This window comes from Pelobates fuscus, chromosome 13 (assembly GCF_036172605.1).
Source record: "Pelobates fuscus isolate aPelFus1 chromosome 13, aPelFus1.pri, whole genome shotgun sequence".
NCBI classification, from domain to species: domain Eukaryota; kingdom Metazoa; phylum Chordata; class Amphibia; order Anura; family Pelobatidae; genus Pelobates; species Pelobates fuscus.
In genome coordinates, this window is record NC_086329.1 from 4,459,937 (window position 1) to 4,472,903 (window position 12,967).

General features: G+C 44.9%; 1 protein-coding gene across 2 annotated transcripts in view; it reads left to right on the forward strand.

Moving 5' to 3' along the window:
- Positions 1-12,967, forward strand: part of AREL1 (apoptosis resistant E3 ubiquitin protein ligase 1) — a 29,387-nt gene that overhangs the window by 12,563 nt on the left and 3,857 nt on the right. For both annotated transcript variants that reach the window (XM_063439579.1, XM_063439580.1), the window contains exons 8-14: positions 1,470-1,547; positions 1,630-1,771; positions 3,625-3,746; positions 9,004-9,079; positions 9,194-9,303; positions 9,463-9,642; positions 9,827-9,952. In XM_063439579.1, the coding sequence (XP_063295649.1) occupies positions 1,470-1,547; positions 1,630-1,771; positions 3,625-3,746; positions 9,004-9,079; positions 9,194-9,303; positions 9,463-9,642; positions 9,827-9,952 (834 nt within the window). The remainder of the gene's footprint in view (positions 1-1,469; positions 1,548-1,629; positions 1,772-3,624; positions 3,747-9,003; positions 9,080-9,193; positions 9,304-9,462; positions 9,643-9,826; positions 9,953-12,967) is intronic.

A 12,967-nucleotide genomic window follows, 5' to 3' on the forward strand; every position in this document is an offset into this window, starting at 1 on the left:
TGTGTGTATAATGTGTGCGCTTACACTGAGATCAGACTGTGTGTATAATGTGTGCGCTTACACTGAGATCAGACTGTGTGTATAATGTGTGCGCTTGCACTGAGATCAGACTGTGTGTATAATGTGTGCGCTTACACTGAGATCAGACCGTGTGTATAATGTGTGCGCTTACACTGAGATCAGACTGTGTGTATAATGTGTGCGCTTACACTGAGATCAGACTGTGTGTATAATGTGTGCGTTTACACTGAGATCAGACCGTGTGTATAATGTGTGCGCTTACACTGAGATCAGACCATGTGTATAATGTGTGCGCTTACACGGAGATCAGACCGTGTGTATAATGTGTGCGCTTACACGGAGATCAGACCGTGTGTATAATGTGTGCGCTTACACTGAGATCAGACCGTGTGTATAATGTGCGCGCTTACACTGAGATCAGACTGTGTGTATAATGTCTGAGCTTACACTGAGATCAGACCGTGTGTATAATGTGTGTGCTTACATGGAGATCAGACCGTGTGTATAATGTCTGAGCTTACACGGAGATCAGACCGTGTGTATAATGTCTGAGCTTACACGGAGATCAGACCGTGTGTATAATGTCTGAGCTTACACTGAGATCAGACTGTGTGTATAATGTCTGAGCTTACACTGAGATCAGACTGTGTGTATAATGTCTGAGCTTACACTGAGATCAGACTGTGTGTATAATGTCTGAGCTTACACTGAGATCAGACTGTGTGTATAATGTCTGAGCTTACACTGAGATCAGACTGTGTGTATAATGTCTGAGCTTACACTGAGATCAGACTGTGTGTATAATGTCTGAGCTTACACTGAGATCAGACTGTGTGTATAATGTCTGAGCTTACACTGAGATCAGACTGTGTGTATAATGTCTGAGCTTACACTGAGATCAGACTGTGTGTATAATGTGTGCGCTTACACTGAGATCAGACTGTGTGTATAATGTGTGCGCTTACACTGAGATCAGACTGTGTGTATAATGTGTGCGCTTACACTGAGATCAGACTGTGTGTATAATGTGTGCGCTTACACTGAGATCAGACTGTGTGTATAATGTCTGAGCTTACACTGAGATCAGACTGTGTATAATGTCTGAGCTTACACTGAGATCAGACTGTGTGTATAATGTCTGAGCTTACACTGAGATCAGACTGTGTGTATAATGTCTGAGCTTACACTGAGATCAGACTGTGTGTATAATGTCTGAGCTTACACTGAGATCAGACTGTGTGTATAATGTCTGAGCTTACACTGAGATCAGACTGTGTGTATAATGTCTGAGCTTACACTGAGATCAGACTGCGTGTATGTCTGAGCTTACACTGAGATCAGACTGTGTGTATGTGTATTCATAAATTTGTGTGTAAATGTATAGTGTGACCTTATACTGTAATTTGGCAGTGATCCATTAATGTGTTTTTTTTTTTTTACTAATACAGCAACTATCAGTGAAAGAATTTTATTTGCGGATAATTCCTTGGCGATTGTACACGTTTCGAGTGTGCCCAGGTACCAAGGTTAGTGTTTTTGCTTTACTGATGATCGATATCATGTATGCTGCTGTTTAAGTGACTTAATTTTTCTCATTTTGTTGTTCAGTTCCTGTATCTGCCCCCAGACCCCCTGCATGGATTGCTGTCTTTGCAGGTGGATGATGGGCTACAGCCTCCCATAGAAATCAGCTGCAAAGAGAGAAATATAATGGCTGCAACCTTCACACGATTCTTGCATCTTAATATCGGTGAGGAGGGGCAGTTTGATGGTGTGAGGAGGGCCTGTGTGTGTATGTGATATGGTGTTAGGAGGGGTGGTGTGAGTAGGGACCGTGCGTGTGATGGTGCGAGGAGGGACCGTGTGTGTGTGTGTGTGTGTGTGTGTGATGGTGCGAGGAGGGACCGTGTGTGTGTGTGTGTGTGTGTGTGTGATGGTGCGAGGAGGGACCGTGTGTGATGGTGCGAGGAGGGACAGTGTGTGTGTGTGTGTTATGGTGCGAGGAGGGAACGTGTGTGTGTGTGTGTGTGTTATGGTGCGAGGAGGGAACGTGTGTGTGTGTGTGTAATGGTGCGAGGAGGGACCGTGTGTGTGTGTGTGTGATGGTGCGAGGAGGTACCGTGTGTGTGTGTGATGGTGCGAGGAGGTACCGTGTGTGTGTGTGTGTGATGGTGCGAGGAGGGACCGTGTGTGTGTGTGATGGTGCGAGGAGGGACCGTGTGTGTGTGTGTGTGTGTGTGATGGTGCGAGGAGGGACCGTGTGTGTGTGTGTGTGTGTGTGATGGTGCGAGGAGGGACCGTGTGTGTGTGTGATGGTGCGAGGAGGGACCGTGTGTGTGTGTGATGGTGCGAGGAGGGACCGTGTGTGTGTGATGGTGCGAGGAGGGACCGTGTGTGTGTGTGTGATGGTGGTAGGAGGGACCGTGTGTGTGTGTGTGTGATGGTGGTAGGAGGGACCGTGTGTGTGTGTGATGGTGGTAGGAGGGACCGTGTGTGTGTGTGATGGTGGTAGGAGGGACCGTGTGTGTGTGTGATGGTGGTAGGAGGGACCGTGTGTGTGTGTGATGGTGGTAGGAGGGACCGTGTGTGTGTGTGATGGTGGTAGGAGGGACCGTGTGTGTGTGTGATGGTGGTAGGAGGGACCGTGTGTGTGTGTGATGGTGGTAGGAGGGACTGTGTGTGTGTGTGATGGTGGTAGGAGGGACCGTGTGTGTGTGTGATGGTGGTAGGAGGGACCGTGTGTGTGTGTGATGGTGGTAGGAGGGACTGTGTGTGTGTGTGATGGTGGTAGGAGGGACCGTGTGTGTGTGTGTGATGGTGGTAGGAGGGACCGTGTGTGTGTGTGTGATGGTGGTAGGAGGGACCGTGTGTGTGTGTGTGATGGTGGTAGGAGGGACCGTGTGTGTGTGTGATGGTGGTAGGAGGGACCGTGTGTGTGATGATGGTAGGAGGGACCGTGTGATGGTGGTAGGAGGGACCGTGTGTGTGTGTGATGGTGGTAGGAGGGACCGTGTGTGTGTGTGTTTGTGTGATGGTGGTAGGAGGGACCGTGTGTGTGTGTGTTTGTGTGATGGTGGTAGGAGGGACCGTGTGTGTGATGGTGGTAGGAGGGACCGTGTGTGTGATGGTGGTAGGAGGGACCGTGTGTGTGATGGTGGTAGGAGGGACCGTGTGTGTGTGTGATGGTGGTAGGAGGGACCGTGTGTGTGTGTCATGGTGCGAGGAGGGACCGTGTGTGTGTGTCATGGTGCGAGGAGGGACCGTGTGTGTGTGTGATGGTGCGAGGAGGGACCGTGTGTGTGTGTGATGGTGCGAGGAGGGACCGTGTGTGTGTGTGATGGTGCGAGGAGGGACCGTGTGATGGTGCGAGGAGGGACTGTGTGTGTGTGATGGTGTGAGGAGGGACTGTGTGTGTGTGTGTGTGTGATGGTGTGAGGAGGGACCGTGTGTGATGGTGCGAGGAGGGACCGTGTGTGTGTGTGTGTGTGTGTGTGTGTGTGATGGTGCGAGGAGGGACCGTGTGTGTGTGTGTGTGATGGTGCGAGGAGGGACCGTGTGTGTGAGCAAGGATTATTAATTTTTCACTGGTTTCCTAAACTCCAGGTGGGTCTGAGACATTCCAGGATAAAGTCCTTTTTTTCCAAAAAGAATTGAGACTTCTTCACTGCAGAAAGACCCGCTGTAAAGTTACACTAAGAATCAACAGACACTTGCTGCTGGAGAGTGTGAGTATCTGTGAGGTTGAGCAGTCACTCACTGCTGGAGGGTGTGAGTATCCATAATGTCCCATGTGACCTTAAACCACTCCTCTTTCTTAATGAGCCGACGAATATCCCAGCAAAACCGAAAACTGTATGTCCAACTCTGTGCGAAGAACCATCGCCTACAGGACAAATCAACACTAGAAACTCCAACTAGGAGACTTGTATGCATCTGCTCGACCGTGTAGAAATTGATGTTGACTGGTGTGCAAACCAATTAGGAGGCTGTAGGAGATAGAGTTGGGGGAAATTGTAAAATGTGTTCCTGGACATAGGATTTATCGACAATGTATCAATAAACATACAGTATGTCCAATGTTTCAAACATTAATATCAAACAGACTTGTTCATGAAAAATAACAAGCAGAACCAAAGGACTGTAAACCCTCAGTTCATGGAAATATAAAATGTATATCTATACTCTAGTGAGGGTGCAACATACCTTTATCGGGTGGGATTATACACGCCTCGGTGTCCGTGTAGGGTCGCGTAATGAAGAGGTCCTCTCTTTATATTCCTTGAGACAGTACACTGGGCATAGGTTGATATTATGTGGGAAAGCTTGGTTGAAGTCTGAGGTAATAATGTCTTCGTGCGTCTTGAAATGTCAAAAGAAACTCCATTTGGAGTAAAGGAACGTGTCGAAATATCCATGGCACGAACATCTGAGACACATTTACAGGAAATGAGACAAAACAGAACTAGTTTTGCTGTAAGCTGCTTAAACGAAAGGTCTTTATTCTGAGGCCAATTTGCAAAAAGTCTGAGAACTAGGCCCACATCCCATAAGGAGAAATATCTAGGATGTGGCGGGCGTGCAAATCTGATGCCACAAAGGAATCGACATACAAAGATATGTTTACCTGATGGAAATCCGTTCCAACCCTAAAGACCTGCTGAGATGGCTGATCTATATTGGTATGGTGTATTGTGTTTAAAAAAACAAAGTTAGGAAACTCAAGACATATAACTCACAGGTGCAGAAATGGGTTTCACGTGTTGTTCCATGCACCAACCGTTCCATGAGTTCCAGGCATGGAGGTAGGATTTCCTTGTTCCCGGTGCCCAAGCTCCCGCCAGGAGATCCAGAGTTGCTCTTGGAACGTTTGGGACGAAACAATATCTCCGGAGAGGAGCCATGCCAGTTATTTGAGATGTCCCTGAAGTAGAAGGGGATGCGAGTTCCCGTTGGGGTCTAGTAATCTTGGGTAGTCCATGGACATTTCCATGAGTGTAGGGAACCATGGTTGAGCTGTCCAAAACGGGGTTATGAGGATCAAGGAAGTCTGATAATGTCTGAGGTGTAGTAGATTCCGGGCAATCAGAGAGAATGGTGAAAAAGAGTAATGGCACCTGTTCGGCCATGGTTGCAGGAAGGCATCCAATGCCAGGGCTTCTGGATCTGGTCTCCAGCGGAGAAACTTCGGTAGTTGGGAGTTCAAACGAGATGCGAATAGGTCAATGTCCAGAGGGCACCAAAGTGGCTGCAAACGGAGGAAGACGGAGGGATCCAGTTGCTGGCATCCCGCAGGTGTCTGTAGTCCCAATCCAGCACATTCCCTAAAGGTACTCCACATGAACTTCCCTACATAGGAGCCTAACTCCTTAACAAAATTGTCTCCAAACAGGAGGCCTTTTGCCTTTCAGGCTCTGAGATCGTTAGATTTACTAGCTTAGGTTCTATCTTAATAAGTATTGCCTTCCGTCTCTCTGTGGCTAATGCTGTACTGGTGTTGCCAGGTAAGCATACGGACCGTTGGATCCACCCCCTGATGGCTAGCAAGTCTGCAGGGGTCCCATCTGCTAAGGCTGTCTCGACCATATTAAAAGTCTTTGCACTTGGCCCCAGGGCGTCCAGGATTTTATCCTGCTAGTTGCGCAAGGAAAAATCCAGTCCTTTCTTGGCCTTCCACTCTTTTTTTCCCAGGAATTGGGCGATTTTTGGGTCCACATCTGCCGTGGTGCAGACCATATCAGGGAGTGTGGGCCGTGGGCATTCAGCCCTAAGTTTGCTAACCACAGCATCTCTAACAGGACGTACCCTTTCGGTCTGAAAATTTTTAAAGCATCCTCGTCTAAGTGACGGGAGTTTTTTGGGCGCATTTACACCCACTGGGAGCAACCGGTTTACTCTCTATAAAGGGGTTAGGAGAAAGGAGAGTAGGTGGCTTCTAGGTGGACGTTGGGGCCCATGTAATATGTTACCAGACATAGTCCCTATAGCGGCAGAAATATCTTGTTACTGATTTTGCCATCATGGCTTCCAGGAGAGAATTAACCTCTTCAGAGTTCATTTGCTCCTGTGACGCTTCATCTGACACGGTTTGTCAAAGGAAATAAGAGAATTAAACAGTGTTCCCAGAAGAATAACAAAGGAAAACCGCAAAAGTTGTTATAACAAACACTAAAATAAATAGTTAATATCTGAAAATCCTACAATTAATACAGAGGGTTTGGAAAATTTTACTTAGCTGAGGAGGCAGCAGCAAAGAAAGAGGAGTGACTTAAGGTCACATGGGACATTATGGTGCTAGGAACCATCTCATTGGATAACATGTTTATATTGTCGTTAACCTCTTGGGGTACATGCTTTATTTTTCTTGTGAATATTAAGTATCCTTTATTTGCTGCTGAGGAATAAAAGGAAGAGATAAGCACAATGAGCCTCCGTGGCCTTTAACCCCTTAAGGATGTGTGACATGTCATGATTCCCTTTTATTCCAGAAGTTTGGTCCTTAAGGGGTTAATAAAATCATAACTTACTAACTAAAAGCACCCCTCCAAGGGAAAAAAACAAACAAACAATTTCACTCACACACTCAGTCCCCCCTCCCCCCCCCACCCCATTCTTATTCAATCTCATACCTTCACCCTTCTTCCTGTCATTTCCCCATCCAACTGCTTTCTCTGCCAGTTTCTTCAACTCACACCACTTCTATTTACCCCCTTCACTCTCACTTTCCTTTATTTGCCCCCTTTCTCTGTGGTTCTCCTTCACTCTCCCTTTTCTCTGTGGTTCTCCTTCATTCCCCCCTTTTCTCTGTGGTTCTCCTTCATTCCCCCCTTTTTCTGTGGTTCTCCTTCATTCCCCCTTTCTCTGTGGTTCTCCTTCACTCCCCTCTGTCTCTGAGGTTCTCCATCACTCCTCCAAGGGCCATCTTAACAGCACCATAGGTCCCCCCTTTTTCTGTGGTTCTCCTTGACTCCCCTTTTTTCTGTGGTTATCCTTTACTCCCCTCTTATTCTGTGGTTCTCCTTTTCTCCCCCCCTTATTCTGTGGTTCTCCTTTACTCCCCCCTCATTCTGTGGTTCTCCTTTACTCCCCCCTCATTCTGTGGTTCTCCTTTACTCCCCCCTCATTCTGTGGTTCTCCTTTACTCCCCCCTCATTCTGTGGTTCTCCTTTACTCCCCCCTCATTCTGTGGTTCTCCTTTACTCCCCCCTCATTCTGTGGTTCTCCTTCACTCCCCCCTTATTCTGTGGTTCTCCTTCACTCCCCCCTTATTCTGTGGTTCTCCTTCACTCCCCCCTTATTCTGTGGTTCTCCTTCACTCCCCCCTTATTCTGTGGTTCTCCTTCACTCCCCCCTTATTCTGTGGTTCTCCTTTACTCCCCCCTTATTCTGTGGTTCTCCTTTACTCCCCCCTTATTCTGTGGTTCTCCTTCACTCCCCCCTTATTCTGTGGTTCTCCTTCACTCCCCCCTTATTCTGTGGTTCTCCTTCACTCCCCCCTTATTCTGTGGTTCTCCTTCACTCCCCCCTTATTCTGTGGTTCTCCTTCACTCCCCCCTTATTCTGTGGTTCTCCTTCACTCCCCCCTTATTCTGTGGTTCTCCTTCACTCCCCCCTTATTCTGTGGTTCTCCTTCACTCCCCCATTATTCTGTGGTTCTCCTTCACTCCCCCCTCATTCTATGGTTCTCCTTTACTCCCCCCTTATTCTGTGGTTCTCCTTCACTCCCCCCTTATTCTGTGGTTCTCCTTTACTCCCCCCTTATTCTGTGGTTCTCCTTCACTCCCCCCTTATTCTGTGGTTCTCCTTTACTCCCCCCTTATTCTGTGGTTCTCCTTCACTCCCCCCTCATTCTGTGGTTCTCCTTCACTCCCCCCTCATTCTGTGGTTCTCCTTTACTCCCCCCTTATTCTGTGGTTCTCCTTCACTCCCCCCTCATTCTGTGGTTCTCCTTCACTCCCCCCTTATTCTGTGGTTCTCCTTTACTCCCCCCTTATTCTGTGGTTCTCTTTCACTCCCCCCTTATTCTGTGGTTCTCCTTCACTCCCCCCTTATTCTGTGGTTCTCCTTCACTCCCCCCTTATTCTGTGGTTCTCCTTCACTCCCCCCTCATTCTATGGTTCTCCTTTACTCCCCCCTTATTCTGTGGTTCTCCTTCACTCCCCCCTTATTCTGTGGTTCTCCTTTACTCCCCCCTTATTCTGTGGTTCTCCTTTACTCCCCCCTTATTCTGTGGTTCTCCTTCACTCCCCCCTCATTCTGTGGTTCTCCTTCACTCCCCCCTTATTCTGTGGTTCTCCTTTACTCCCCCCTTATTCTGTGGTTCTCCTTCACTCCACCCTTATTCTGTGGTTCTCCTTCACTCCCCCATTATTCTGTGGTTCTCCTTCACTCCCCCCTTATTCTGTGGTTCTCCTTTACTCCCCCCTTATTCTGTGGTTCTCCTTTACTCCCCCCTCATTCTGTGGTTCTCCTTTACTCCCCCCTCATTCTGTGGTTCTCCTTCACTCCCCCCTTATTCTGTGGTTCTCCTTCACTCCCCCCTTATTCTGTGGTTCTCCTTTACTCCCCCCTTATTCTGTGGTTCTCCTTCACTTCCCCCTTATTCTGTGGTTCTCCTTCACTCCCCCATTATTCTGTGGTTCTCCTTCACTCCCCCCTTATTCTGTGGTTCTCCTTTACTCCCCCCTTATTCTGTGGTTCTCCTTTACTCCCCCCTCATTCTGTGGTTCTCCTTCACTCCCCCCTTATTCTGTGGTTCTCCTTCACTCCCCCCTTATTCTGTGGTTCTCCTTCACTCCCCCCTTATTCTGTGGTTCTCCTTTACTCCCCCCATATTCTGTGGTTCTCCATCACTCCTCCAAGGGCCATCTTAACAGCACCATAGGCTCCCGCGCAAAGCAGTGCTCTGGGCCCTGCCTACACAACCACTCACAGGGGGAAAAAAAGTGAATTATCAATAAATATTAAATCTTCTTTCTCTTTCAGTCTCTAAGAGCAACAAGGAATTTCTCTGCCTCTGATTGGACTAAAAACTTTGAGGTCATTTTTCAGGATGAAGAAGGTAAGTAGGATAAACGAGTCAGGAATCGGGGTCTGTGCAGAAAGGTTTTGTAAGAGTCCTTGTAGCTGTTTTTGAGAACGGTTATGTAGGGTCTTTGTATGTTTCTGTCTGCAGCTTTGGACTGGGGTGGGCCACGCAGAGAGTGGTTTGAATTGATCTGTAAAAGTTTATTTGACACAAGCAACCAGCTCTTCACTCGTTTCTGCGATACTAATCAAGGACTGGTAAGTGTTCTGTCTCGTTCTGACTTTTCAATTACCTAACTATTATTCTATCCATTCTCCTATCTTGCTGCCTTTTGTGTCCCCAATGTCAAAAATGCCTGGTATGTTTCAGATTAGGTACTTTTTGTTGATTGTGGATTTTTATGATCCTTGTTTAAGGTGCACCCAAACCCTAACCGCCCAACTGGGGTGCGATTAAAGCTGTATGAGTTTGCAGGCCGGATAGTGGGAAAGTGTTTGTTTGAGTCGTCACTCGGGGGAGGATACCAACAGCTTGTGAGAGCCCGATTCACACGCTCTTTCCTTGCCCAAATTATTGGTCTGCGCATGCACTATAAGGTAAGCCTGGCATCATATGTGACCATGTAATATTTTGTATGAAAAGCTATAATGGACATCCTATGTACACAGTGCATGGAGAGTTATATTGACCAAATAGCACCCAGGACCTCTGAAACCCTTGTATTCCAATGGCATTATCTATTGCTTCCAGTCACTTTGTTCCATGTTCTTTTCTTCCCAGTACTTTGAGACAGATGACCCTGACTTCTTCCAGTCTAAGGTGCTTTATCTCCTATCAAATGATATTTCAGACACAGACCTCGTGTTTGCAGAAGAGAAATACAGTCGTCAAGGCCAACTAGAGAAGGTGAATACTGTCTATAGATTTATATACAATGTTATTTACTAAAATGAAAATGCAAACTGAATTACGCATTTAAGGCCAGAGTAGCTGAATGGAAAGCATTACTGGTTTAGAGAATTGTTCTAGTTCAGCTCTTTTCACCTTATGAAATGCTCACTTTAGTGAAAAACTGATAGTATTTAAACAGAGCAAGCCCTGCTTCTTTCTATCTATGGATTTTTATAGTGTATAAACAGAGCGAGCCCTGCTTCTATCTATCTATGGATTTATATAGTGTATAAACAGAGTGAGCCCTGCTTCTATCCATCTATGGATTTATATAGTGTATAAACAGAGCGAGCCCTGCTTCTATCTATCTATGGATTTATATAGTGTATAAACAGAGCGAACCCTGCTTCTATCTATCTATGGATTTATATAGTGTATAAACAGAGCGAGCCCTGCTTCTATCTATGGATTTATATAGTGTATAAACAGAGCGAGCCCTGCTACTATCTATCTATGGATTTATATAGTGTATAAACAGAGCGAGCCCTGCTTCTATCTATCTATGGATTTATATAGTGTATAAACAGAGCGAGTCCTGCTTCTATCTATCTATGGATTTACATAGTGTATAAACAGAGCGAGCCCTGCTTCTATCTATGGATTTATATAGTGTATAAACAGAGCGAGCCCTGCTTCTATCTATCTATGGATTTATATAGTGTATAAACAGAGCGAGCCCTGCTTCTATCTATGGATTTATATAGTGTATAAACAGAGCGAGCCCTGCTTCTATCTATCTATGGATTTATATAGTGTATAAACAGAGCGAGCCCTGCTTCTATCTATCTATGGATTTATATAGTGTATAAACAGAGCGAGCCCTGCTTCTATCTATCTATGGATTTATATAGTGTATAAACAGAGCGAGCCCTGCTTCTATCTATCTATGGATTTATATAGTGTATAAACAGAGCGAGCCCTGCTTCTATCTATCTATGGATTTATATAGTGTATAAACAGAGTGAGCCCTGCTTCTATCCATCTATGGATTTATATAGTGTATAAACAGAGCGAGCCCTGCTTCTATCTATCTATGGATTTATATAGTGTATAAACAGAGCGAACCCTGCTTCTATCTATCTATGGATTTATATAGTGTATAAACAGAGCGAGCCCTGCTTCTATCTATGGATTTATATAGTGTATAAACAGAGCGAGCCCTGCTTCTATCTATCTATAGATTTATATAGTGTATAAACAGAGCGAGTCCTGCGTCTATCTATCTATGGATTTATATAGTGTATAAACAGAGCGAGCCCAGCTTCTATCTATCTATGGATTTATATAGTGTATAAACAGAGCGAGCCCTGCTTCTATCTATAGATTTATATAGTGTATAAACAGAGCGAGCCCTGCTTCTATCTATGGATTTATATAGTGTATAAACAGAGCGAGCCCTGCTTCTATCTATCTATGGATTTATATAGTGTATAAACAGAGCGAGCCCTGCTTCTATCCATCTATGGATTTATATAGTGTATAAACAGAGCGAGCCCTGCTTCTATCTATCTATGGATTTATATAGTGTATAAACAGAGCGAGCCCTGCTTCTATCTATCTATGGATTTATATAGTGTATAAACAGAGCGAGTGCTGCTTCTATCTATCTATGGATTTATATAGTGTATAAACAGAGCGAGCCCTGCTTCTATCTATAGATTTATATAGTGTATAAACAGAGCGAGCCCTGCTTCTATCTATAGATTTATATAGTGTATAAACAGAGCGAGCCCTGCTTCTATCTATGGATTTATATAGTGTATAAACAGAGCGAGCCCTGCTTCTATCTATCTATGGATTTATATAGTGTATAAACAGAGCGAGCCCTGCTTCTATCCATCTATGGATTTATATAGTGTATAAACAGAGCGAGCCCTGCTTCTATCTATCTATGGATTTATATAGTGTATAAACAGAGCGAGTCCTGCTTCTATCTATAGATTTATATAGTGTATAAACAGAGCGAGCCCTGCTTCTATCTATGGATTTATATAGTGTATAAACAGAGCGAGCCCTGCTTCTATCTATCTATGGATTTATATAGTGTATAAACAGAGCGAGCCCTGCTTCTATCCATCTATGGATTTATATAGTGTATAAACAGAGCGAGCCCTGCTTCTATCTATCTATGGATTTATATAGTGTATAAACAGAGCGAGCCCTGCTTCTATCTATCTATGGATTTATATAGTGTATAAACAGAGCGAGCCCTGCTTCTATCTATCTATGGATTTATATAGTGTATAAACAGAGCGAGTGCTGCTTCTATCTATCTATGGATTTATATAGTGTATAAACAGAGCGAGTCCTGCTTCTATCTATCTATGGATTTATATAGTGTATAAACAGAGCGAGCCCTGCTTCTATCTATCTATGGATTTATATAGTGTATAAACAGAGCAAGTCCTGCTTCTATCTATAGATTTATATAGTGTATAAACAGAGCGAGCCCTGCTTCTATCTATCTATGGATTTATATAGTGTATAAACAGAGCGAGCCCTGCTTCTATCTATGGATTTATATAGTGTATAAACAGAGCGAGCCCTGCTTCTATCTATCTATGGATTTATATAGTGTATAAACAGAGCGAGCCCTGCTTCTATCCATCTATGGATTTATATAGTGTATAAACAGAGCGAGCCCTGCTTCTATCTATCTATGGATTTATATAGTGTATAAACAGAGCGAGCCCTGCTTCTATCTATGGATTTATATAGTGTATAAACAGAGCGAGCCCTGCTTCTATCTATCTATGGATTTATATAGTGTATAAACAGAGCGAGCCCTGCTTCTATCCATCTATGGATTTATATAGTGTATAAACAGAGCGAGCCCTGCTTCTATCTATCTATGGATTTATATAGTGTATAAACAGAGCGAGCCCTGCTTCTATCTATCTATGGATTTATATAGTGTATAAACAGAGCGAGCCCTGCTTCTATCTATCTATGGATTTATATAGTGTATAA